The following is a 27,387-nucleotide window of genomic DNA, read 5'->3' on the forward strand; positions in this document are numbered from 1 at the left end:
AGACTGTCTGCTTAATATCTGCTTAACACTTTATTTTGATGCTCCCTAACAGACATTCTACTGACTATAAATATCTTTGCAAGTACATAAATGTATTCTACTAACCCAAACCCTAACAGCCTACTACAGTCTACTAATACTTTAATGAGAGTTGGTTGACGTGTAGTTGCAAAGTTACTTGTAGTTAGAAGAATGTCTAAAGTGGACCATGGAAATAAAGTGTTACCCGCATTTTAACATGGAGTTCAGTAAGAAAACTCAATTCAGTACTCGCATGCTGTCCTGTAGGCAGCTTTTTGTGCTTGCGTTCCAAGACAGAATGGGACGCAAGTAATGTTGGGTTCTAGTTTTGGTCTGGGTCTGTTTCTTGGAGTCTCTGGTCTTCTAGATGGTTGTTAGGGTGTTCTAGGTTGGTTCTTACTGATCCCAAAGTCTCAACGAAATTCTGGTCTGTACATACCTCAGGTCAAGGGTTTTTTTCCAACACACATTTTATCACCACCTAGGTGAAAAATGTCTTTGATCACCACAAATCGTGAAGAAACAAGAATGATTATCTCATCATTCAGTACGTCACATCACTTAAGATCTGAAGTGAGCAGTATATCCAGCACAGAGCTATCAGAGACAAAATGATTATCTTTATCCAAATGATCACTAAAACTCGGATCTTCCCCAGCAGGCGTGTTCAGGACAGAGTCTGCATTTAACGTGACCCCATGACCCCCTTTATTCACCAGCTCCTACAACAGAGAGCAAATCCTTTAACCCCAGGGGTGTGACTCTCAACCTTTGCCACAGCTGCAGTCAGCTGGCCCAGGCAGCACTGAAAGACGAGGATCAGTGAAAAGAGAAGACAAACGTGCGAGTCAGGCTCCTCTGACCTCTCTCTCTATTGTGTGTCCCTCCCTTCCCCCTGTTTCTACTGTGAGAGCGATCGTGAGGCCGAATCTTCACAGGAAGAGTGATCCGCTCTGGGAAAGGCACTCCACTTCTGGCATACACTGACCTATTTTCTGTGATCTCTGTTTTTCTGAGACTCACAAAGAAAAATGCTTTTAAATGAAAATGATTATGCAGCTGCTTTGATCGTAAAGAGGGAAAGGTCTCAGACGAGAGGGAGTCAGAGTTACAGCATTTGCATAGCAATCTCTGTCAGTGCATTTGTGAATTGTAAGATGAACAAAGCTGACATAGTGTTTTTCTAATGTGCATACACCTATTGTTGGAGTTGTTGTCTGCTTTTATACAGAAAACTACCAGTTCACAGAAGTTTTTAAACTGTCAAAATTATATAAAAAAAATGCACTTGCAATTTTTTTATAGACATATAGTCGTACACCTAAAGAAATGAATAATACTGAATAATACAAATATTTTTTTAATGATATTGTCACATGATGATAGAGAACTTCGTTATATCAGTGGCCTATAAAGATGGCCTGTCCCAATACCCACACTTGTCTTTGCACTTGACTACTTACATGACGTATTTCCCATTTTAGTTCAAGTGGGTGTGAAGACCGCAAGTGTGTGTAGAACTTTTGATTACCTGATGGGACACACTTACAGCATAGTGTTATAAAAATGCAAGTAAAGCTTTTTTTGTGCATAATAAAATTGCATTTTTGTGGTGGATCTTATTAAGTGATAAAAAGTTTTTTAAAAATCTGCATACTCATCATGCACCAATAAAATGTGCAAGGCTTTACGTTTTACCAAATTATACATAATATCTAAGCAAAAGAATAACCTTTAAAGTGCACATCCTTGGCAACAATTTTAGCAGCAGATTTATTTCTTTGGAGTACTGTGGATTATATGCTCAGTATTTCTAAGTCTCAAGTCTCAAGTCTACTTTATTTATAGAGCCCTTTTCACTACAAAGTAGACCAAAAGACTGTACAGCAACAAAACAAAACAAAAAAAAACAAAAAAAAAAACAATATACCTCATCCAAAAGTCAGCAGTTAAAAGCCATAGAAAACAGGTACGTTTTCACGCGAGATTTAAAAACATCAACTGAGGGTGCAGATCTGATGTCAGGTGGAAGGGTATTCCAGAGTCTTGGGCCGGCAACCAAAAATGCACGATCCCCTTTGGGACGTGTTTTCGGGACTGAGAGCAGTAAGCAATTAAATGATCTTTGAGATCTACCAGAGTTCATATGAATCAGGTCCGAAATATATTCTGGGGCCAACTCATGGACAGCTTTAAAAACGTACAGTAACATCTTGTACTGAATCCGATATTTAACTGGAAGCCAATGCAGCTTTTCCAAAACTGGAGTAATATGCTCCCTTTTCTTTGTATTAGTAAGGAGTCTCGCAGCTGCATTCTGGACCAATTGCAATTTTGAAATAAGAGTTTGACTTACTCCCAAATAAAGTGCATTACAGTAATCCAAACGGGAGGAGATAAATGCATGTATCACTATCTCAAGGTCAGCAGCAGACAGAAAGGATTTCATTTTTGCAATAGTCCTCAACTGAAAGAAGCAACTTTTCACCACACTTTTAATTTGACGATCAAACGTTAAAGCAGAGTCAAAAATTACACCCAAATTTCTTATGTGGGGCTGCACATTTGTTGTCCATGAACCTAACACATCATTTATGTCACAGTCAAACTTATTTGACCCAAAAATGATTACTTCAGATTTATTCTCATTGAGCTGTAGGCAGTTTTGCTCTAGCCAGCTCTTCACCTCCTCAAGACATGGTAGCAAAGAAGACTGAGAAGTTGATCCTCCAGATCTAATAGGTAGGTAAATCTGAATATCATCAGCATAAAGATGATAAGACATTCTGTGTTTTTTGAAAATAAGGCCTAAAGGCAACAAAAATAATGAAAACAGAATAGGGCCCAAAATGGAGCCCTGAGGTACTCCACAGTCAATAGGAACTGAAGACAATCTAAGTCTAAGACAATCATTACCCAAAGTCTTACTCAAATTCCACTTAGCATTAGCCTTCGTCAGTAAAATGATGCAAAGAACTGTGCTGTAGAGTCTTTCAGAGTATGGTCTCCTCTTTCCTCCACTCCATAGCTTCCAGTGTGGCACTTAGCTCAGCTTCCTTGGTAGCGTGACGTTCGTTCATGACTGCGATTTGCTTCTCCAGTTGCCACAGCTGCTCCTGGTGCTTCTTTCGAGAACTTCTGTAAGTGCTTAAGACTTTACTGTTGAAAAAAAAAAAATGTTTGTGATTGATCCTAGCATTCGAATCCATGTGCAAATCCGTATCCAAGCTTTACTCAACCTCAAGCTATGAATTTCTTCTTTCTGATGAACACAATCAGAGTTATATTAATAAATATCTTGATGCGTCCAAGCTTTATAATGGCAGTGAACGGGACCAACGAGTTTGTAGCTCAAGAAAGTGCATCCATCCACCATAAATGTACTTCACATTAATAAAAGCCTTCTGAATCGAAGCGATGCATTTGTGTAAGAAAAATATCCATATTTAACAAGTTATACAGTATTGTCCCCTTGGAATTATAAGGTTCTATCTGACATTTTTGTCAAAATTGAGTTATTCACGTATTCTGTGACAATTTATTTACATTATGTGATTTTTTTTATGTTGTGTACATTTTGGGACTTTTTATTTAGAAAACAAAAGGGTTCTATCTACAAAGTTCAATGGAATGCAAAAACTTTGAAGCTCAATATCTCAAAATAGACAGAACCTTATAATTCCAAGGGGACAAAATATCTAGCTTCCACCAGACTGCCTTCCATATTCAACTTACGAAGAAAGTGTAATGCCTTTCGCAGTTCAAAACGCTTACACTATGTCCTACGCCTTCCGTATTTAAATTACGGAAAAAACTTAACTAATGTTTCACTTCAGAAGACCTTTATTAACCCCCCGAAGCCGAAGTACGTACGTTTGTAATGGATGGATGCACTTTCTTGAGCTTTATACTAATTGGTCCCGTTCACTGCCATTATAAAGCTTGGATGCATCAGGATATTTATTAAAACTCCAATTGTGTTCATCAGAAAGAAGAAAGTCATATACACCTAGGAAGGCTTGAGGGTGAGTAAAGTTTGGGATAATTTTCATTTTAAAATGAACTAATACTTTAATGCTAAATTGACACAAACAACTACACCTACTCACACTACTCTGAGCGGTATTCAAACCAGCATCAACTGGCATGGGAGTCTGGTAAGCTAACAGGTATGCTAGTGCACACGTAATAGTGTAAATCACGTAGCAGTTCAATTTCCTGTTTGCATATACAATTAAGTTTTAATGTGCTGAGTGAATGATCAGGAATCAAGAGCATGCAACAGAAGTGCGCTCTCTCTGTCTCTTTCTCTCTTTGCCCGTCGGTTAACGTTAGCCTCGCTTTACCTTCTTTGCTATTGCCATATCCAACCAAACTACAAAATTTTTCAGCGATGTCTGTGAAAAAGGGATGCAATCAACAAGCTCTGCAGGAATGCAGCTCTCCAGGAATAGGGTTGGACACCTCTGCTCTCTAGGTATATTAGACCTTCTTGTTGTACATTGTGTGATCCTGTACGGTCACCGTGATTTTGCCAAGTAAGACATGTTCCTGGGTCAACATATTTTGTTGATCCTGGAACAACATTTCAGTCTGAAAATTTAGTCTTAACCCTATTCCTACCCCTAAACCTAATCCTACCCATAACTTATCCCTAAAATCAGAGGGGAAAGATGGGTGAATAACACTGATGTAGAAGCACCTAACCCTGGTTGCAAGCCTAAACTTGACATAAAGGGTAAACTTGTCCCTCAAATCTGATTGGTTGATTGAAATGTTGTTCCAGGATCAACAAAGATGTTGATCCAGGAACATGTCTTACTTGGCAAAATCACGGAGACCGATCAGGTCCACAGCAGCTATATGGGCGTAAATATTTAATTTCTTTAGCATTCTATTAATGCAACATATTTACTTCATAGACAACCTTCTCTGATATATCCATTCTGCTCTTAGTTTGCTCTGTTGTCGGTGTTTCTTTGTCACACGCACTGTACTATACATACTACGTGGTATCGGTTGTTGGCATTTTAATGAGTACGACCACAAGTACTCAAGCGCAGTATCGGATACTGGTATCGGTATCGGTGCATCACTAGTCAGAATGTTAGTGAAGGTTTTAGGACTGTCAGATAGATTTAAAAGATAGTTTTCTCAAAGTCACCTCCTGGAGAGAGACTTCAGTTCCAACCCTGCTCAAGTAACCCTGAACACCTTGATAGCTGGTTCAGGTGTGTTTGATAGGGGTTGTAGCTGAACTCTGCAGGAAGGCAGCTCTCCAGGAACAGGGTTGGACACCTCTGCTCTAGGTATTCTAGGTATATTAGACCTTCTTGTTGTTACTATGACAATCATGTGACTGCAGATACTCTAGTTATTATGCTTATGATAGTGTTGTGATGTAAAATTCATTTGGTTTTGGGTTACTTGTAGTAGCGGGAGAGACGTGCAATCTCCTCTCTGTTGATCGTCCTCTGCGTGGTGCTGTCTGTGAGCGCTGAGTCCAGTGACTCACGTAAAGCCGCCACTCGCTTCCTCAGTGATTGCTCCCTGCAACAGGAAGCACCGCATCCACAGGTTAAGTATTATGTCTTCTTGTTCTTGTTCTTTTCATGAACTGTATGAATTTGTATGTGTTATGATGTTTTTTTCCCACCTTTGCAATGCTGCTTGTAGTTCTCTTAGGATAGAGTGATTGCGAGGACCGGGAATTCCCTCTCCAGCTTCTATTTTTGCCATATTTTCAGCAATTCTCTACAACCAATGCCATGAAGTGGCAGTTAGTGAACCAGTTCATACAAATTCACCTTGATCAGCTGGACTAACCTTCTATTGACAAATTAACTCTACAGATTCCTAATTGAAAGACCAACTGTAACATCAAAACCACTGGGCAGAGGGGCTGAAGTGTTAAAGTGCCCCTATTATGTGCCCCTAATTTTGTCTCCTACAGTAGGTTTACATGCATCCGAGGTCAAAATTACATGCATCCAAGGTCACTTTTTCTCATAATATACATTGCAGCATCACCTCATTTCTTAAAGAGTCTAATTATTACGCCTATTACCATATCTGAATTGCAGCTCCAGTGGTTTCCTAAGCACTTGATACACATTGATGTGAACATTGGCATAGCTTTTTCCATATAAATTCTAGTGTGAACCCTCATCCTTTTAAAGGGCATACAAAGTGGATTTGCAGCACTGAAAACAGCATCTTCTCGGCGTCTTCTTAACAACACAAACCAAACTCTTCCAGTCTCTTCTTTAAACATAAGCTGGTATCACCCAAAAAATATGGCATTTTGAGACCATGCAAACATGAACCAGAGGGGGCCACCTTCCAGCAGAATTTAGCTCTAGCTCTAATTAAACACACCTGGACAAGCTAATCGAGGTCTTCAGGATCACTAGAAACTTCCAGGCAGGAGTGTTGAAGCTAAACCCTGCAAGAAAGTGGCCCTCCAGGAGTTGAATTGGAAACCCCTGTCCTAAACAATCAGGGGTGAAGATATCACATTGTACAGGCTAATACGTTTTTAGGTCATTCGGATTATTACTCATATGAGGTCACACATTTCAAAGCACCTGCTGGGTGGCTCTCCTCTCGCCCAGCTCATCTCGCAGACTGTCCAGGATCAGAGCACCAGCAGAATCTTGGGCACTCTGGACCATCAGCACCAGGTCCAAACACCGCCGCTCTTTTTCCAGGAGCCGGAGATTTCCACGCATCTCTGACATCTCCTCCTGTGTAAAATTAAATCAAGTTATGAGAAACTGCATTGCATCACATTCATAACATACTGTATATACACTGCTCAAAAAAAATTAAAGGAACACTTTTTAATCAGAGAATAGCATTAAGTCAGTTAAACTCCTGGGATATTGATTTGCTCAGTTAAGTAGCAGAGGGGGTTGTTAATCAGTTTCAGCTGCTTTGGTGTTAATGAAATTAACAACAGTTGCACTAGATGGTCAGTGTCACTACTGGTAGCATGAGATGATACCTGGACCCTACAGAGGTTGCACAGGCAGTCCAACTCCTCCAGGACGGCACATCAATACGTACCATTGCCAGAAGGTTTGCTGTGTCTCCCAACACAGTATCAAGAGTATGGAGGAGATTCCAGGAGACAGGCAGTTACTCTAGGAGAGCTGGACAGGGGAGTAGAAGGTCCTTTACCCATCAGCAGGACCGGTATGTGCTCCTTTGTGCAATGAGGAACAGGATGAGCACTGCCAAAGCCCTACAAAAATGACCTCCAGGAGGCCACTGGTGTGAATGCCTTTGACCAAACAATCAGAAACAGACTTTATGAGGGTGGCCTGAGGGCCCAATGTCCTCTAGAGGGCCATGTGCTCACTGCCCGGCACCATAGAGCTCAATTGGCATTTGCTATTGAACACCAGAATTGGTAGGTCCACCACTGGTGCCCTGTGCTTTTCACAGATGAGAGCAGGTTCACCCTGAGCACGTGACAGTCGTGAAAGGGCCTGGAGAGGCCATGGAGAACATTATGCTGCCTGTAACATTGTTCAGCATGACCAGCTTGGTCAGTGATGATCGGGGGAGGCATATCCATGGAGGGATGCACAGACCTCTACAGGCTAGACAATGGCAACCTGACTGTCATTACGTATCAGGATGATATCATTGGACCCATTGTCAGACCCTACGCTGGTGCAGTGGGTCCTGGGTTCCTCCTGGTGCATAACAATGCCCGGCCTCTTGTGGAGAGATTATGCAGGCAGTTCCTGGAGGATGAAGGAATTGATGCCATTGAATGGCCCCCATGCTCGCCTGACCTAAATCCAATAGGACACCTCTGGGACATTATGTTTCAGTCCATCCGACACCACCATGTTGCACCTCAGACTGTCCAGGAGCTCAGTGATGCCCTGGTCCAGATCTAGGAGGAAATACCCCAGGACACCATCCGTCATCTCATTAGGAGCATGCCCCGACATTGTCAGGGCATACAAACTACTCAGTACCATTTTGAGTTGCTACAATGACATTTCAGCAAAATGGAGTAGCCTGCTGCATCATTTTTTTTACTTTGATTTTCAGGGTGTCTTTGAATTCAGTCCTCTGTAGGTTGATAATTTTCATTTCCATCAAACAGTATGGTATCCTTTTGTTCCTAACACATTACCCAGTCCATATCAGTATAGATGACATGATATTTTTCCCTATTGAGATCTGATGTGTTTTCAAAGTGTTCCTTTAATTTTTTTGAGCAGTGTACTAAGTAGAAAACTTGTTCTGAATATAGAAAGTAGGGGTGAACTTTTCAAAATTGCCCACCCTGACTGTCACCAACTCATATAATAGAGCCGCTTTCTCCTCTTTGGTGTTTTTGGAAAATGAACTGGTGCGACCTCTGACCCCTGCAAGCGTGCCAGTGTCGGGACTGATCTTTCCCTCTCCTGATTTGCCCCGCTGCGGGATACACATAGCGGCCCTGTCCTGCTTTAGCCTGGCGATCCTCTGGAGAATTACACCAGCCTTGCCCTTAAACTCCTGCTCCGACAAGCTGGAGTACACAGAAAAAGAGAAGCTTTTTAAGATCTAAGATGACGTCTGTTTCATTATCAGACCAAAATAAATGGATTGATTGAATTGGTTTGGGAAGGTAATTGCATTTTAAGCCATTGTAATTAATCTAATTAGGACTGAAAATTAGACTAGAGCTTTGGTGAGATACTTGCACTCAGATTCAATCTGCACACAGATTTCCATTATTGAAAATAGTATGCCAAAGGTGCACAAATAGATTACCAAGATATTTATCAATGTACTACACAATAGAAACAGAGGGATAAAAATGGTTTACATTTTGACTTTGTTTAATTTTTAAAATAAGCTTAAAGTTGTGTAAAAAAAAAAAAAAAAAAAAAGAACTTAGTTAGATTCTAAAGTTTACATACACACACAAAAAAATTACATAATGTGGCAAAGGCCAGTCATATCAAAGTTAAATTTCATGACATGTTAGGACATGAGTGTCACAATACTCATGTACTATTCCAACTCATAAGTATGTACTTTCCTATATACTGCATAGTACTTATTTTTAATTTATGGCAGAAGTATGGAAATGGGATACAACCTATTATTTTGAATGCACTAATCTTAATCTTGCATACTACATGGGACAGATAGTAAGCGAACTGAGATGCAGGCTTGGATGTCTCTGTCTGACTAAAGCCTTGTCCCAAATGCCACCCTATGCTTTTAAGATCCACATCTGAGTCCATACTTGGGTGACAAAATACAGCACCTTTCTGAAAGCTAAAATGTCAAATGGGACACTCTAGTCTTGTGGACATCAAGAACGTGCAAGTGCAACACACACAGTCAGAAATGTTCCAAACTTGTACCTTTAGGTGCTCAACAGAATCTCTGTACCTTACTTACCCCTAAGTTCCTAACTTAAGTGTATATATATCACTACTCTAAGGTACTGAAATGCATCTTTTAGGAGTTGATAAGGTACAAAGTTGTCCTATTAAGCATAGTTCCCAAGTGACAAGCTGTTGTACCCCTAAACGGTACACATTTTGCACATCTTTTCTGACAGTGTATCATCGCATAACCTCGAATATACATCTAATGCACTAGTTGAGGCCGTGTCTAAAGGTGTGGTCAAATTACAAAACGAAATTTATTAACTGGTGGATCCAAAATGGTCAATATTCATATTCATTCATTTTATTCACATTTTATGTTAATAAGTTATGGCTTATGGTTTATTAATATTACTTTTGATTTCATATATTCATGTACCCCTTCTCCATATATTAATTCTCATCATATTATTTTCAAGTATTTACTCTTTAGTGTACCTTATATGCTTATTCTTATTTTATATTTAAGAGTATGTATGCTTGTTAAATTCAATTGTTCTTCAAAGTGTTTCATTGTGACACGTTTGTGGGTAGATACTGGACGCCTGCCAAGTACTGCAGAAGCGATGATGTTTTCGGAATTAGTTTGAATTCATTTGATCTTGTACCTTTATATCAAATATGTCTGTTTCCATTTCTTCAGACATGTGATGATGAAAGATCTGCAAAATTCCCTTAAGGGTGTCAAAACAACCCCTTTTGTATCTATTTTCATCTATCTTTGACATTTGACCAGTCAACCTGACCTAGCCGTTACCCCAACTATGACATAATGGATAAATCTGTTTGACCTTTTCTTATTAGACCAAAACATAAGTTTGAGTGGGATGTAAGTTTTCCTATGCTTATGGTATAAAAAGTACTGGGTCTTTGATAGTTTAGCTTTCCTTTGCTTTTCCTTTGCTCTTTTTGCTTCTCGCATCTCTTCAGCGTCTTCTACTTCTGGCTGCTTCTGCTTCTTCTACCTCTCATTTCATTCTGCAAATCTCTTCATTTTGTTCCTTCTTTCTCTATATTCTGATCTTTATCTTCATCTGTTAGATACAATACTCTGGATGTTATTATTAACTATTAATTAATTTGTTTCTCTCTATAATTTTTAAATAATAAATTTGTTATTCCTTATTCAAATTTGACCTCTGACATAATCATTGCTGGACTGCCTGGATCTCATTTTCTCATTTTTATGCATCATTAACATTAACTAAAAGCCGTTGGGACAGAACAAGGCTGCTGGAGCATGACACACGCCTCGAGAGCAGTGGAACTTTTATTATGCCTCAGACGAGTGTTTCCGCTTCTTCCAGTCACGCGTATGTGGGGTAACACAGCGCTGTTTATCATATTAGATACATCTGTGTGTTAAAAGTTGTTATAATGCTACTCTGAGCGTTCACTTGGCCGCTATTATGAGACATTTGTTGCACACTGCAGTAAGCTAGATCAAAATTAGGCATGGTAAAACATGATACTCACAGTAGATCAAGAAAACGAGATTTAAACAATAAGACGGTGTTGAGCTATATAACATGATTAGATTTCTGTCAATGAATGTATCCAAACAGTTGTTCCCTTGTCTAATAAAACACATAATATATTAAAGCATCTTTAGTGTTTCCATGGTTTCTACAAAATAAAACCGGAAACTGAGGGTAACTCGGGTTTGATTGATAGGCGACGCACGGACACGGTCCTTGTCCTGGTTAAAATTGCTTATTTTTCTGGATTTAAACATTATTTGAAACATTTGGCATAATGCAAGTACACAAGTCAACAAACTATATAACTGTTCTTGTGGTTTTCGGATATTTTAATCCAAAAATCGTACATGTTGTTCCTTTACGAGATTGTAAATGATGCAACAACCTGTTTGGTCTAGTCTCAGCAGTGCCCTCTGGTGGACTGGAGGATGACTCGCCTTTGCCCGAGTTCTCCTCTGTTAACTTTGAAAGGTCAGGCAGGGGTGTGCACATGTTTTCTGTAAGGGAAAAAAACACTATTTGTATGTGTGTCTGTGTGTGGTTGTATATTAATGTGTTTATGTGTCACATGCGCTGTAACTCAAAGAGTGTGAAGCACCTGCGTTCTGTTGTTTTCTGGCTTCGCACAGGGATAGTAGGTCACTGTATGCCTCCTCACACTCCTCACTGTCAATCAAAGAGCCATTATCAGCATACCACCCTTACACACACTCCCCATGCCAATCTTAGGGGCCAAAGGTCAAGGTTTACGATATTAAAAAGAGTCAAGGAAACAGTTTCAGGATCAGTTTTAGAAGCAATTGTAATATGTAAAAGTGACTAAGCCCTGATCCTGGATCAGTGGCAATTTTAGGCTCCTGCAGTGTGAGACAGAGGTGAAGACAGCAGCACACCAGTATGCCAGAGCCATGTGTAGAGCCGAGCTGTCTGCCTCCTGTCGGCTAAGACTCATGCTCAGCTGCTCTGATTCTCCTTTCCTCCTGACCAGTGCGGCATTCAGACGCTCATTCCGAGCTTTCAGTCGCTCCAGACACCTGCTCAAACAAAACACACCTGTCAGTTCCAGCATTTCGAACATTATCCAATAATTAGTGCCTCGCTATTTTACCAACACCTTAACTCTAAGTATTAAGCTGTTATGTGGCAAGAAAAAATGCATCCATGTATGTTACCTTGTAATTTTTAATTAAAATGTCATAATTACATTCATTCAATTGACTGGAAGCTCACATTCACGTTTTTTTCTATAATCCGTTTCACTCGGATGCACATCACAATGCATGTGTCTACTTCCATTTCATCACATTAAATACATATTTATGGTGAAAATATGAATGGAATCTCAAATGATTTATCTTGTTGAGAAGAGGTGTGCAAATTGTTTAGATTTTTTTTTTAAATTAAAGGTGCCCTAGATTCAAAAATTGAATTTACCTTGGCATGTTTAATTACCAAAAGTTCAGTACATGGAAATGACATACAGTGAGTCTCAAACTCCATTGCTTCCTCCTTCTTATATAAATCTCATTTGTTTAAAAGACCTCCGAAGAACAGGCGAATCTCAACATAACACCGACTGTTATGTAGCAGTCGGGATCATTAATATGTATGACCCCAATATTTGCATATGCCAGCCCATGATTGAGGCATTACACAGGGGCAGCCAGTATTAACGTCTGGATGAAAGTCATTAGACAAGGGCACAACGTCTGGATCTGTGCACAGCTGAATCATCAGACTAGGTAAGCAAGCAAGAACAATAGCAAAAAATGGCAGATGGAGCAATAATAACTGACATGATTCTTGATAACATGATATTTTTAGTGATATTTGTAAATTGTCTTTCTAAATGTTTCGTTAGCATGTTGCTAATGTACTGTTAAATGTGGTTAAAGTTACCATCGTTTATTACTGTATTCATGGAGACAAGAGCCGTCGCTATTTTCATTTTTTAAACACTTGCAGTCTGTATAATTCATAAACACATCTTCATTCTTTATAAATCACTCCAACAGTGTAGCATTAGCCTCAAACATCAATTTAAACATCAAAATAAACACTGTACTTACGCAATTAGACATGCTGCATGACGAACACTTTGTAAAGATTCATTTTGAGGGTTATAGTAGCTGTTTGAACTTTTTTTTATGTTGTTTAAGATTTTAGCTGGGCAGACAATAAAAAAGGCAAACAAATCCCATAGTCTAACAATAAAGGTGGGAATCAATCCCTGTGTAGCGACCAGAACAACATAAAGACTTGGGGTGGATCCTTTTGACTTGTGACTGTGAGAAATTACCCTAGCAACCATCCAGGACAGCCTAGCAACCACACAGCAACATGCTAAAATCACTTAGAACACCTTAGTAATGGTTTTTGCAGAAATCCAGAACACACTAGCAACCGCATAGCCTCTTCTTTACAATTTTCTAAGTGCAAAAATTATGACAAGCCATGGACTAAGGGGATAGAAAAGGCATATAAAAAGAAAAATGCATTATATAGGACATTTATAATAATTAGAACAAAACAAGCTGAAAATTTTTTTAAAAAAATATATCAAAACAAATGAATAAGTGTTATAAGATTTAGTAAAAAGGACTATTATCATAAACTATTGGCGAGATATGAGTAATACTCAAGCAACATGGAAAGTAAATAACATTATAATTAAAGGGATAGTTCACCCAGAAATGAGAGCGAGACATCACTGCCGATCAGACCTCACGAATCGAGTGCTGAAGGCAGTTGGACATAGTGGTGTATTAGAGGTAAAAAATGATATAAATACTGTTCGGTTTCTCACACAAACCGATCGTTTCGTGTCTTAAGACATCAATGTGTCATCACGAGCCGCAGGGTTTAATTTGGACTTGTCTGTCGTGTTTTATTAACTCTTATAGTCCAAGTTCCCGCTGACTTGCATTATATCACTGACAGACGGCAGCGGTTGCAGTTAAAAATCATCATTTGTGTTCTACTGAAGAAACAAAGACACCTACATCTTGGATGTGCTGGGGGTAAGCAGATAAACATGAAATTTTCATTTTTTGGTGAACTATCTCTTTAAAAAGAGTACTGCAAAAGTAGACTATCCAAAAATTTTTTTAAATGAGATAGACATCTTTTTTCCAATTACAGACCAATTTCTCTGCTTTCCCAGTTTTCAAAAAATTTATAGAAATTATTTGTTCACAAGCTTGATAATTTTATGGAAAAACACAATTTATTGAGTAAACATCAGTATGGCTTTAGAGCAAAGAGGTCAACCTCAATGGCAGTGGTGAAACTTGTAGAAGAGATTTCCACCGCAATGGATAATAATAAATATACTGTTGGGGTGTTCCTAGTTTCAAACAAAGCTTTTGACACTATTGATCACGGCTTATTAATGATGAAACTGGAGAGATATGGTATAAGAGCATAATATTAACATATTATGTTAAATCTGATCTAATGAAAGTCACTTGTGGTGTTCCAGAAGGTTCGGTGCTAGGCCCCAAATTGTTTGTACTGTATATAAATGATATTTGTAAAGTGTCTAATGTATTAAAATTGTTCCGTTTGCTGATGATACAAATTTATGTTGTTTGGGGAAAAATTTGGAACAGCTTCTGAATACAGTGGAAATTGAATTGATAGTTTTAAAAAAGTGGTTTGATGATAATAGACTTTTATTGAATTTAAGTAAAACAAAGTTCATAATATGTAGTAATCGGCAAAGTAAACGCTGAAATTATGTAAAGCTAAAGCTAAAATTATGAATAATAATGAGGAAATAGAAAGAGTTAAATTATGCTGGAAACCACATATTAATAATGTAAAAACAAAAATGTCAATCTATTGCAATATTAAATAGAACAAAACATATTTTGAATGAAAACTCATATATATATTGTATTGTTCGCTCATAGTTCTATACATTACTTACTGTGTGGAGGTCCTACATATAAAACTAACATAAATCCAATATATACCTTACAAAAGACAGCAATAAAGATTGTAAAACGAGTTGACTATTACGAACCAACAAATATATTATTTATTAAATTACATGCTTAAAAATTTGTTGATTTAGTTGAGTTTTACACTGTACAGATAAAGTATAAAGTATATAATAATTTACTTCCAAATTGTAGAGGCTGTTCAACATAAGAGAAAATCAGTATAAATTAAGGGGAATGTTTAAAAAATAAGGACAAGAACTACAATAAAAATAAAGGACAAAGGATTGATTGTGACAAAGGATTAAAAATGTGTAGTTGTTTGAAAATGTTTAAAAATAAGGTGATAAATAATTACATAACTCAATATGTGTATGTAATACACGTGTATAATAAACTGTTGTATTAATGTATGGAATGTGTACCTTTGTTGTTATGTATGTACATTTTGGGAAAAGTCTATCCGTTGTTTTGTTTTGTTTTTTATATGAATCAAAGAGCACTTAGATAAATACAGTGGTGTGAATAAGTGTTTGCCCCCTCACTGATTTGTTATTTTTTTGCATGTTTGTCACACTTTAATGTTTCAGATCATCAAAAAAATTAAATATTAATCAAAGATAACACAAGTAAACACAATATGTAGTTTTTAAATGAAGGTTTTTATTATGAAGGGAAAACAAAATCCAAACCCACATGGCCCTGTGTGAAGAAGTGCTTGCACCCTAGACTTAATAACTGGTTGGGCCACCCTTAGCAGCAACAACTGCAATCAAGCGTTTGCGATAACTTGCAATGAGTCTGGCCCACTCATCTTTGCAGAATTGTTGTAATTCAGCCACATTGGAGGGTTTTTGAGCGTAAACCGCCTTTTTAAGGTCCTGCCACAGCATCTCAATAGGATTGAGGTCAGGACTTTGACTAGGCCACTCCAAAGTCTTCATTTTGTTTTTCTTCAGCCATTCAGAGGTGGACTTGCTGGTGTGTTTTGGATCATTGTCCTACTGCAGAACCCAAGTTCGCTTCAGCTTGAGGTCACAAACAGATGGCCGGACATTGTCCTTCAGGATATTTTGGTAGACAGAAGAATTCATTGTTCCATTTATCACAGCAAGTCTTCCAGGTCCTGAAGCAGCAAAACAGCCCCAGACCATCACACTACCACCACCATATTTTACTGAAATGTTGAAATGCTACTTTTACGCCAGACGTAATGGGACACACACCTTCCAAAAAGGTCAACTTTTGTCTCGTCAGTCCACAGAGTATTTTTTCACACTGGCACTTTTTCACACAGGGCCATGTGGGTTTGGATTTTGTTTCCCCTTCATAATAAAAACCATCATTTAAAAACCACATATTGTGTTTACTTGTGTTATCTTTGATTAATATTTAAATTTGTTTGATGATCTGAAACATTAAAGTGTGACAAACATGCAAAAAATCAGGAAGGGGGCAAACACTTTTTCACACCACTTTATACAAAGGGTAGGCATATTAAGCAAAGGCTTCAGCCTACACCTTTTTTGTTTATTGTGTATATTTTTTAATTTATTATGAAAAATTGTCTGTGAGGACCGAAACAAACTTTTGTTGAATTTATTGAATTGAGAACACCTCACCAATTAGTTTACAAACATCCAAAATGCCGTTTTGCATTCTTATATATTTTGTATTATATTTTTTGAGATTTATTAGTCTAATGACCAGAGAGAGGAGGGAATGAAATCAACAGGTCAGCATAAATGAATAAAGCTGTTAATCTCTCACCTCTGCAGCTTTTCGATCTCAGCCTGAAGCACAGAGTCAACGGTGTAGGGAGATGAAGGGGAGTCCGGCCTGGAGCCAGGTAGTTTACGGGACAGTAGAGGGGATCCAAGATATGGAGGAGAGGAAAAGCAAGGACTCGAAGTTCGACTAGAGGACGATGATGGACTTACAGGAGGAGAACGACTCACTCCATACAGCCACTTCCTCTTCAGGTCCACTAACTGCCAAAAGACGAGTTCAGCAACACAAGTTAGAAAAATATAATTAAACGACTGAATGCGTAATGAACATTATTTCATCAAATTACCTAGTTGAAGACTTTTTAACTTATTAGTAATTATAATATTACTTTGAGGTGTGCTACTGCTATACAATATTTAAAATAATGTTTCAGTTGCATATGAACTTTCAATATTGAAAGTTATTTTAATACAACTGTATATGAAATCATATATTTTTAATATATTCACTATATGTCTATTAATGGTATTACTCTAAAATATAAAAATTGCTCTTTTAGTGATTGATTTAGGAATATCCCAATCCACCTTTTCCTGTAACCACTTTTTCTCGTCCTCAAGATCCATCAACACTCCTTCAGCATCTATAAGCTCTTCCTGACGGCTCTTCAAGGAGGTGTTGAGGTCTTGATTGTGTTTGTACAGTGAGAGAACATCCCGCTGATACTGACGTCTCTCATCAGGGGGCAGAGCAGAGGGGTATGAGATCCCCAAATCGCTCTCCATCTCCTCCAGCACCTGGGGCAGATTACAGACATCAGAGCTGGAAGATGTTCAGATGCAGTACAGTACATACAGTATCCTACAGTGGGAGGCTAGATGAGCACCTGTGTGGCCTGAACCCAGCTCTCCCGGGCTGCAGAGAGATGCTTGGCCTGGATTGTCTCAGCATTCTGAGTTTGCAGCCTGAGCATCTTCCTCCCCTGACCGCTAGAGGTCTCAATAGCAGAGAGAACCTTCTGCAGCTCGATCCAAAGCTCACTGCTGCCCCCTGCGGGAAAACTGTAATTTAGTTTTTTGTATTTTTCTTTTTATTTAAATTTCCAAGTTTTTGCTATATCCACATTACAGTTAATAAATCAAATACAAAGACTCAGTGTCCTCCACAATTATTGGCACCCTTAGTAAATATGAGCAAAGGTGGGTGTTTCATTCAAAAAAATCACAAAATTTAACCTTTCATTGAAGGGAAACTGTTGAAAGTGGGGGGAAACTCATATTATGAAATACATTTTTTTCTCCAATACATGTTGGCCACAATTATTGGCACCCCTAGAAATTCTTATGAATAAAATATCTCTGAAGTATATTCCCATTCATATTTACATTTTTTTAGCACACCAGGGTGACTAGGAGCATGAAATTGTCCAGCCATGACTTCTTGTTCCACAGGAGAATAAACATGAGGAAACACAAATGTCAAATTTCCTTAATCATTCATCACAATGAGTAAAACCAAAGAACATAGTTCTGATGTGCAGCAAAACATTGTTGAGCTTCACAAAATAGAAAATGGCTGTAAGAAAATACCTAAAACATTGAAAATCCCCATTTCCACTATCAGGGCAATAATTAAGAAGTTCCAATTAACTAAAGATGTTACAAATCTGCCTGGAAGAGGACATGTGTCTAAATCATCCTAATTCCAAGTGAGGAGGAACGTTTGAGACTCTCCAAGGATCACAGTTGGAGAATTGCAGAGATTAGTTGAGTCTTGAGTCTCAGAAAGCCTAAAAAATGATCAAACAGCACCTACATCCCCATAAGTTGTTTGGGAGGGTTTCAAGAAAAATCCTCTGCTCTCATCCAGAAACAATCTCCAGTATTCAGTTGTCAGACAAGACTGGAACTTCAAACGGGACCAGCTTCTATGGTCAGATGAAACTATATTAAAAAAAAAGAGCTTTTTGGCAGCAAACCCACCAGATGAGTTTGGCGTACATATGGATAAAAAGTACCCCATGCCCACGGTTAAATATACTGCTGGATCTTTAATGTTGTGGGCCTATTTTTCTGCTGGAGGTCCTGGACATCTTGTTCAGATTCATTGTATCATGGATTCTATCAAATACCAACAGATAAAAAATCAAAACCTGACCACTTCTGATAGAAATCCAATAATGGGCTGTGGTTGGATCTTCCATCAGGACAATGATCCAAAACAAACATCAAATCCAACACAAAAATGGGTCACTGAACACAAAATGAAGCTTCTGCCATGGCCATCCCAGTCCCCTGACCTGAACCCTAAAGAAAATGAGTTGAGTGAACTGAAAAGAAGAAGCACCAAAATGGAGCTGGAATCTGAAGGATCTGGAGAGATTCTGCATGAAGGAATGGTCTCTGATCTCTCCTCAGGTGTTCTCCAAACCCATCAGACATTATAGGTGAAGACTCAGAGCTGTTATCTTGCCAAAAGGAGGTTGCAAAACGTTTTGAATAAAAGGGTGCCAATAATTTTGAATAAAAGGGTGCCGTATTTTGGAGAAAAACATTTATTTTATAATGTGATTCAACTTTCCCCCCGCCCACTTTCAATTCTTTTCCTTCAATGAAAGGTTATAATTTCACGAATTTTTTAATGAAAGATCAAAAGGATAAACAATGCAGATTTATTTTCACAGCTGCTTTTGCTCATAATCATAAGGGTGCTAATAATTGTGGAGGGCACTGTCTATATATATATACAGTATATATATAAAGAAAGCGTGGCAAAACCACTAATAATGTTGACATTTATTATTATTAATAACATTAATATTCTCATTAATAATACTCATTGTTGTTATTAGTCAAATTTCTAAATGTTTTTGATTATTATTATTTTATTATTAAAATAATAAAATTATTATTATAAATAATATAATTTTTATTATTATATTAATAATAGGCCGAATAATACAATAACATTACGAATAAAATTCAAAACGTTTTTTATTTTTAGTGTTATGTTCTTTTGATTTCTTTTTGAGTTTTTTTGTAAGAATTAATTTGGATGAAGTTGTGAGGAAAAATGTAGCAAATTATACTGAATGAAGTTTGACAATTATGATTAATAAGTTTTATTATTAATTATTATTATTAATCATAATAATACACTTTTAGATGTTTGCATTCCATTATATTCATTCCTATTAGTATTAGTTTTTCTCCCAAATTTATCCATATTCATTCTTACAAAAAAAAGAATGAATTCCTAGAATTCTTCATGAAAATTATTTTATTAAAATTATTTCATTGAAATATTATAAAACAACAAAAGTATGTATGTATGTATTATTATTAATATTAACTGTAATAATAACTTTTTAGTTGATTATGAACAACTCAGTTTTTTTACTTTAAGTTTTTGATTTTTATTTTTCCTCCCAACTAAAAAAAATCATACAAATTCTCAGGAGTCTTGATTTAGAAAGACATACTTGCATGCGGAAACTTTAAAATTAAAGTTTAATAAGTAGTTTTGCATTTGGAAACAAAAGTCTGGCAGGACCAATAGTGCAGTAAATAGCAGGCTGTCCGTTCTGACACAGCATTTACTGTGATTGATGACGAGGCATTGTATAAACAGAACGTGCCTTCTGAGTCCCTGCAGACATTCTTGGTCTTGGGCTCCACAGATGCCATGCCAGCGTCCACCGCCGTGAGGCTGCAGGCCGGAGATCTCAAGCCCTGCTGCGGGACGCACCCACTGACCCGCGCTTGACCCTCAGACGCTTTCAACTCTCTGTGAGAACACAGACTTTTTCACATAGTGTACTTGTTAGAACAAAAAAACATAGTTTGCAATTGTTTGAGACAGGTATTACCGTGGTATTTGTAGGGAGTCCATCTTCCTGTTGAGCTCAGAAATGATCTGCAGTAAAGTGCTCACCTCCGTCTCACACTGCGCCAGTTCAGAGTCCGCTGACACCAGACTGTCCGATCTCTGCTGGAATGTGTCACTTAGGTGAAATAATGTGCAAAACCAGTCTTTACTTCAGATCAGAATTGAGCTAGGTTGGGTTAGGCAGGATGAAACTATCCAGTAGTCCAAAGTAAGTATTTCATCCAATAGAATCCTAGTAGCATCTGCAAACAAACAATGCTAGAGCTTTCTCAGAAGTAAATTCAATGACATTTAAAGGGGACCCATACTGCTCCTTTTACAAGATAAGTCTCTGGTGTCCCCAGAATGTGTCTGTGAAGTTTCAGCTCAAAATACCCCACAGATCATTTAATATTGCTTGTCAAATTTGACCAACAATACGGCGTTTTTGTGTTTGTCCCTTTAAATGCAAATGAGCTGCTGCTCCTGGCCCGCTTTCCAGAAGAGGGCGGAGCTTTAACAGCTCACACTTCGGTTACTCAACAACAACAAAGCTGGAGAATCTCACGCAGCCAAAATGAGGATTGTCAGTAACGGTGTTCAGCCTTACATTGTTCAAACCGGAGTTGGACACTGATGGACAGACAACATTTAGAATGCATCTGGACGTTTCTGAATGGTTAGTGGATAAATCTATGTAGTTGCTGTGGAGTTGATTCAACTCATCGAATAGCATGTGCCATCATGTTAATATTTTTAGCAAAACCCATATGGATGTAGACTGGGTAAACCCAGCCTGATCTGCCGGCGATTTGAACTCAGTCTGGAAACCCATACATTCATTTCTACTGCTTCTGTTACACTTTTGCGGGAACCAATCACAGACTGGCTTATCCACCTTGCTCGCTATTGGCGAGTATAACACAATGACGTCTACCCGTCTCTCGCACGACCGTCAATCCAATTCCTTTTAACCTCTCGACGATGCTGAATGACTTCTTTAGTTTAGCAAACAAATCGCTCGAGCGGGTGTAAATACCACTCACTTTCATGTTTTTTTTTGCACAACCTGCAAAAATCGCTCGGTGCCATTGCTGCTTCTGCAAACCGCTGATCAATGCTACAAACCAATACAAACTAAACCTGTCTGGTTTTTCGCGTTGCTCTGATTGGTTCGTTGATCTGATTGGTTGAAGGACTATCCAATCCCGTGAATAATGCTCGTTGATCACACCTCTTGTGCAGTAGAAAATACATAGCATACTCCCCAGACCAATGTTCAATTTTAAATTGAGCTTGGTCTGGTGATAGCCAGACAAATATGGATGCCCCACTATACATAGCATACCTGTTTGCCAAACAGAGCCATACACACCAGGCTACGCTTATGATTGCAACCAAATGCTGTGAATAGTTTAATATTTGTGATGTGATCTGCGAAAACCCATCGCATGGTGAAATTTTACCTATCACAGGTTTTAATAGCATACGAAAGCTGGATTGGAGCCTTTTCCAAATCTGTTACTTCTTTCAGAGCTTGTCTGTAACAAAAGTTATGGTTATCTGAAGTCGACTGATCGCTCTGATTTTCAGGAACGGAATTCTGAGAAAAACAGTTTTAATTAACTGTTAGCCCCCTTTTTCGCATAGACATGAAAAGTGCACTATCCAAACATAAATGGTTGTAATTCAAGAATGCTTTGGAATATAGACCTTGTTGGTCTTGTTATAAAGAAGACATTTGTCGGATTATTGTAGAAGTGAAATTAATTAGGAAAGTGAAATAAAAAAAAATAAAGAAAATCAAAGCCAAAAATGTCAACATTCCAAATTTTAGGTTGATATATTTAAAAAATTAGCTTTCAGTAAGATTTTTTTTTGGGCGCAGTACCAAACTTTTTTACTAGATGACATCCAAGATCCATTAGGGGAAAGTGGGGTAAGATTACATTTACATTTACATTTACGCATTTGGCAGACGCTTTTATCCAAAGCGACTTACATTGCATTATACTATACATTTGTATCTGAGTATGTGCAATCCTTGGGATCGAACCCATGACCTTGGCATTGCTAGTGCCATGCTCTAACCACTGAGCTACAGGAAAGCTTGAGCCATTTTTTACTTATGTGGTCCTCAAGATAAGGGAAAATGAGGCAGAAGCACAATGAAAGTATTTAAAGTAATTTCAGGATGTTTCCTATCATTTTAAATGATCAGAATACATCTATGACAAAGGGATCTAAAAATATAGCTTCTTATAAAAAAGTGTTCCTCTGGCTCAATTTACCCCAGGTTAGGGGTAAGTTGAGCCAAGTCAGTAGGTGGGTGTAAACGGACCATCTAATTGAATCTGAATCAAACCCATGTGAAATTTTAAAGATAATGTACCTATTTTAAAAACTAATTTAATAATCAAATTTCCTTTTACAAGTATTCTTTGTAAAAATATTTTACAGATTTTTTTTTTTTAAAGCTAAATTAAACAACATAAAACCAACCAAATGAAGTTGAAATTTCAATATCTTTAATTGTTTGCATTTCTGAAACAATATGTGGAACATCAAAGATGTAATCCTCCCATAAACACACTAAACAGAGAGTTTGTTGAGTAAAATTAAATAAAAACTAAATAAGAATGAATAAATGTCACTGAAACTAAACATTTTAGTCAAAAGGTTTTTGACATGGTAGTTTTTCTGCAATGTCGACCATGTTAGGCCATTAGAGATTACAGGTAGAAAGATATGTATGATTAAACATCCTCTGGTTCGTATCAGAGAAGGATTTGGTGTGCTTGTACACTGTTCCTATCAAATAAACTTGAAAATAAAGATAAACTAACCCAGTTGCGTAATATTACATTGAAATGACACTAGTTTATACTTCAGATTTAACTTAAATCCAGTGCCTTATGGTGGGGTAAGTTAAAATGCTGGCTCAATTTACCCCACAGCATTTGGCTCACTTTGCCCCATAGCTGCCATTTTAGGAAAAACTAGCTAGCTTACCAATTCAGAATAATGTTTAGCTAAATTACTTGCATGGTTTATACATAGATAAATCACCAATATGCATCATAAATAGTTTTAGACCTGGACAAAATTGCTTTGATGAAACAGCTATTGCTAGTTTTTAAAATAAATAAGCGACTTCCACTCCTCCCATGTGCTTCTCCTTTTCACAGTCTGGCAGAAATTATGTGTGGTTCTAAAATATATGATCACATGACGATAAAATGGTACGGTTGCCAAGATATAGGGAGTGGGTCAACTTACCCACTGGCTCATCTTACCCCACTCTCCCCTACTTTATCATTTAAGGGCGCCTTAAATATTTTCATACATTTTATGAAGTAGACATACTATTCAGAAGTATTATGGGCAGTTTGGCAGTTTTTGATTTGAATTCAACCTCTAATAAACACAATTAGAACATAGCTCTGTTGTTCTCTTGTGCTCCGCCTTATCACGATAACGTTGTATTGGAAAAACAAAATCTTTGCTTGCCACAGTTTATACAGGACTGGCGGGAAATTTGCATTAGTACACTTTCATTCTAGATGTTATGTGGTTTATTTTGATAGGTGAACTTTGTAGTGTTAAGAGTGGGAAAGTTATGGCCGATTTTAATGACATTCTAAATACTAGTGTTCTGTGCTCATCTGTGCAGCCAATGAATGAACAGAATGCTTTGCTCAAACTTTTGCCATGGCCATAGTACAGTTTTTGCTTGCGAAAACAAAATGGTGGCGCCGCCGTGGGTGAAAACTTGCAGATTAAGGGGCGGTAATATTATAATAAGATCCCCTTTCAACGTCACAAGGGGAGCGAAATCTGAGCGGCTTGTTTTTTCATATGCTTGCAGAGAAAGGCTTGCCAAAACAAAATTACTGGGTTGTCCCTTTTCATGTTTTTTGGGTTGGTAGATGCACCGGGGACCCGATTATAGCCCCTATAGCCCTATATGTCCCCTTTAAAAGTGATTATTGTATCATAGGAGTAAATTATTGTTATATAGCTCAACACGTTTAGTCTTATTGTTTAAATCTAATTTTCTTGATTTTTTGCGAGTACCATTTTTTATTATGCCTCAGAAAAAGTATCTAACATAGTATAATGAGATACAGCTTTATTTTTTAGTAACAGTAATACAGCATTTTCTCCATCATACAATACGTTTTAAAATTAATTGCAAGCCTTTTATCAACACAAGCCATCCAGCATTTAATATGATATTCTAAAATCGATCTATCTTACTGCAGTGTGTCTCAAACAAGTGTCTCACAGCAGCCGGCGAGCGAACGCACAGAGTAACGTTATAACAACATTTTCAACACTCTCAAATGTATCTAATATGATAAACAGAGCTGCGTTACCTCATACTCATGAGTAGTTCAAAACATTCACTGTGAAAGTTGCACTAATATTTGACAGCCAGAAATAAACCAAATAATGTGTTTAATATTGAACAAAATATCTGTTGTTAAAACAATATGGGTGTTGTTGTTTTCTGCACCCTTTTGTTCTGAGGGGAGGAACAGGAGGAAACAGGCACATCCTGAAACTGCACTTCCTGCTGCTGAGTTATTGTGTTTAATGTAAAAAAACGAAACTCTCAAACTGTTGTTCTCAGTATTCAGATATAAATATGAGTTAACTATATGGTTTCAGGACCTTGCTTGCTGTAGATGTATCATTGAGTTTGGTTTGAAGCTAATGACTATTCCCTTGTAGTACTATTATTATAAATGACATGATTTAAACCCCTTGATATATGCTAAAAATATGCAATATGATCATTATTAAAAAAAATACTGATTTATACTTTACAGAGTTGCAATACATGTATTTAAAAACCAAAATTGGATCAGATTGAGTAAATCACATCACCATCCCATAAACTCACCTCTGTCATTTGTCTGATCTTGGTTCAGGTCCTGTCCTTAGGTAATGTCCTGAATGAAAGCACTTTTAAAGAGTGATTTAAAGTGTGCTGCTGAGTTTCTCATTGAGCATGTGAAGGCAGCGCTGTGAGCTTCAGCACATCCTGATCAAACACTCTTCTTCTCTACTTTACTGGGCTAAAAACCTGCTCTCTGCTGAACATGTCTTGATTGTCGTCTCCACCCACTGTCTTTTTAGATCTTTTCCTGTTCGGATTATTTTTGACTCTTTGTCTCTATAGAAAATTATCTGATCAATCTTATTGTTTATAAATAAAGTATTTAGAAATCCTTTCTTTTTAATGATCACTTCAGTTTTTCAATGATTCTCTAGTTTTCTTAAGGAAAATAGAAGACTAAAATATGCAAAATTATTTCCTTTGGAAAACCTGTAAGTTGAAACAATTTTTCAGGATAAACCCTCACAGGGATTATTATTCAAATAGTGAATCTGAAGCTGTAAAAATAAAGATTTTCTTTATATAAAAAAATGGTAACAATTTACAATAAGTTTCATTAGTTAACATTAGTTGATAACATGAACTAATCACAAGCAATACATTTGTTGCTATATTTGAGACTGTATTTAATCTTTGTTAATGTTAGTTAATAAAAATACAGCAGTTGATTGTTTGTTCATTTTGTTCATTTTACTTCACAGTGTATAATGTTATCAACAGTAAATTAAAGGTAGAATATGTAAGATTTTTGCAGTAAAATATCCAAAAACCACTAGGCCAGTGTTATATATTTTGTTCACTTGAGTACTTTCAATATCCAAAATGTTTCCAACTATTTGTAAATCGTGAGAAAATTGCATTTTTAACCAAGGCTCCGGGACGTGTGAGGAGTCGCCTGTCAATTGCGTCATACCCGCGTTACCCTCGGTTTCCGGCTTTATTTTGTAGAAACCATGGAAACACCAAAGACGCTTTAATATTTACATGTTTTAATAGACAAGTGAACAACTGTTTGGTTACATGTATAGACAATAAAATAATTATTGTTATATAGCTCAACACGTTTAGTCTTATTGTTTAAATCTAATTTTCTTGATTTTTTGCGAGTACCATGCTTTACCACGCCTCAGAAAAACTATTTTGTAAAGTAGCTAACATAGCATAATCAGATGCAGCTTTATTTTTTAGTAATAGTAATACAGCATTTTCTCCATCATACAATACATTTTAAACTTAATTGCAAGAAAATTGGTGTTCATAAGAGCACAATAATAAGCATAATGGGGATGTAAAAGCAGACTGAGCTTACCGGTTCGGCATGATGGTGTTTAATGTGACCGACAGCCTTTGTAGTCCCATTTAGCCACTTGTTAGCAATCGCCTTTTTCAAGACATGAAACAGCTTTAAAAAATCACAGGTGGGTTAATACTGATGAATTTTATGTCATTGAATAAAACCTGAAAGTGTCTTGAGCTTGTGCTCACCACAGACCTTATTTTAGCCAAAAAAAAAAAACAAACAAAAAAAACCTTGACTTAGGGGCAATAGAACCGTCAGTGCTAAAATGCTAATTCGTTTCTGCATTTTGGCCTACAAAGTGATGTCATACTTGCACAATTCTATTAGATTTAAGGAAGGTTATGGTTGGGGTGTTGCTGGATCTTCAATCTCCACCCATTACGTCCATAAACACCTCAAAGCTTTCTGATTAACTAAAAAGAATGAGATCCCAGAACAGTTCTTTCAATACATTCTTAACATTCTTATTTACGTTCTTAATACATAATAGTCCTTCACGTCTATTGCGATCTCAGAATTCAGGCCAGCTGATAATACCTAGAATATCAAAATCAACCGCAGGTGGTAGATCCTTCTCCTATTTGGCAACAAAACTCTGGAACAATCTTCCTAGCATTGTTCGGGAAGCAGACACACTCTTTCAGTTTAAATCTACACTAAGATTTTAATCGCTGGTGTTACGACCCTGTCTTTTCCTTCGTCACCTGGTGGTGGCAGTGTGGCGTTT

At 37.4% G+C, this 27,387-nt stretch overlaps 1 protein-coding gene across 9 annotated transcripts; it reads right to left on the minus strand.

Annotated features, from left to right (window-relative positions):
- Positions 1 to 22: 22 nt before the first annotated feature.
- On the minus strand, positions 23 to 25,543 carry ushbp1 (Usher syndrome 1C binding protein 1). Of its 9 annotated transcripts, none has more exons than XM_067388568.1 (14): positions 25,364 to 25,543; positions 20,456 to 20,574; positions 20,225 to 20,388; positions 17,474 to 17,637; positions 17,175 to 17,384; positions 16,627 to 16,847; positions 11,806 to 11,946; positions 11,511 to 11,578; positions 11,298 to 11,409; positions 8,329 to 8,557; positions 6,609 to 6,767; positions 5,678 to 5,775; positions 5,449 to 5,571; positions 23 to 3,180 (listed from the first exon to the last, which is right to left on the minus strand). In XM_067388568.1, the coding sequence occupies exons 1-14, from the start codon at positions 25,370 to 25,372 to the stop codon at positions 3,015 to 3,017; spliced, it is 1,983 nt and encodes a 660-aa protein (XP_067244669.1). In that variant the 5' UTR covers positions 25,373 to 25,543; the 3' UTR covers positions 23 to 3,014. The 9 variants fall into 9 exon arrangements, with proteins under 9 accessions (XP_067244669.1, XP_067244670.1, XP_067244668.1 ...); XM_067388569.1 differs by having other exon boundaries at positions 20,225 to 20,373; positions 20,456 to 20,577; XM_067388567.1 differs by having other exon boundaries at positions 20,456 to 20,577.
- Positions 25,544 to 27,387: the final 1,844 nt, after the last annotated feature.

The sequence above is a fragment of the Chanodichthys erythropterus genome, chromosome 6 (assembly GCF_024489055.1).
Source record: "Chanodichthys erythropterus isolate Z2021 chromosome 6, ASM2448905v1, whole genome shotgun sequence".
NCBI classification, from domain to species: Eukaryota; Metazoa; Chordata; class Actinopteri; order Cypriniformes; family Xenocyprididae; genus Chanodichthys; species Chanodichthys erythropterus.

Bases quoted from the DNA above. Each gene is read 5' to 3' on its own strand.
- ushbp1 (XM_067388567.1), bottom strand. The intron at 20,389-20,455 runs GTAATACCTGTC...TATGTGAAAAAG, and splicing joins GACTCCCTACAAATACCACG to TCTGTGTTCTCACAGAGAGT. The intron at 17,385-17,473 runs GTGCTCATCTAG...AATCTGCCCCAG, and splicing joins GCTGGGTTCAGGCCACACAG to GTGCTGGAGGAGATGGAGAG.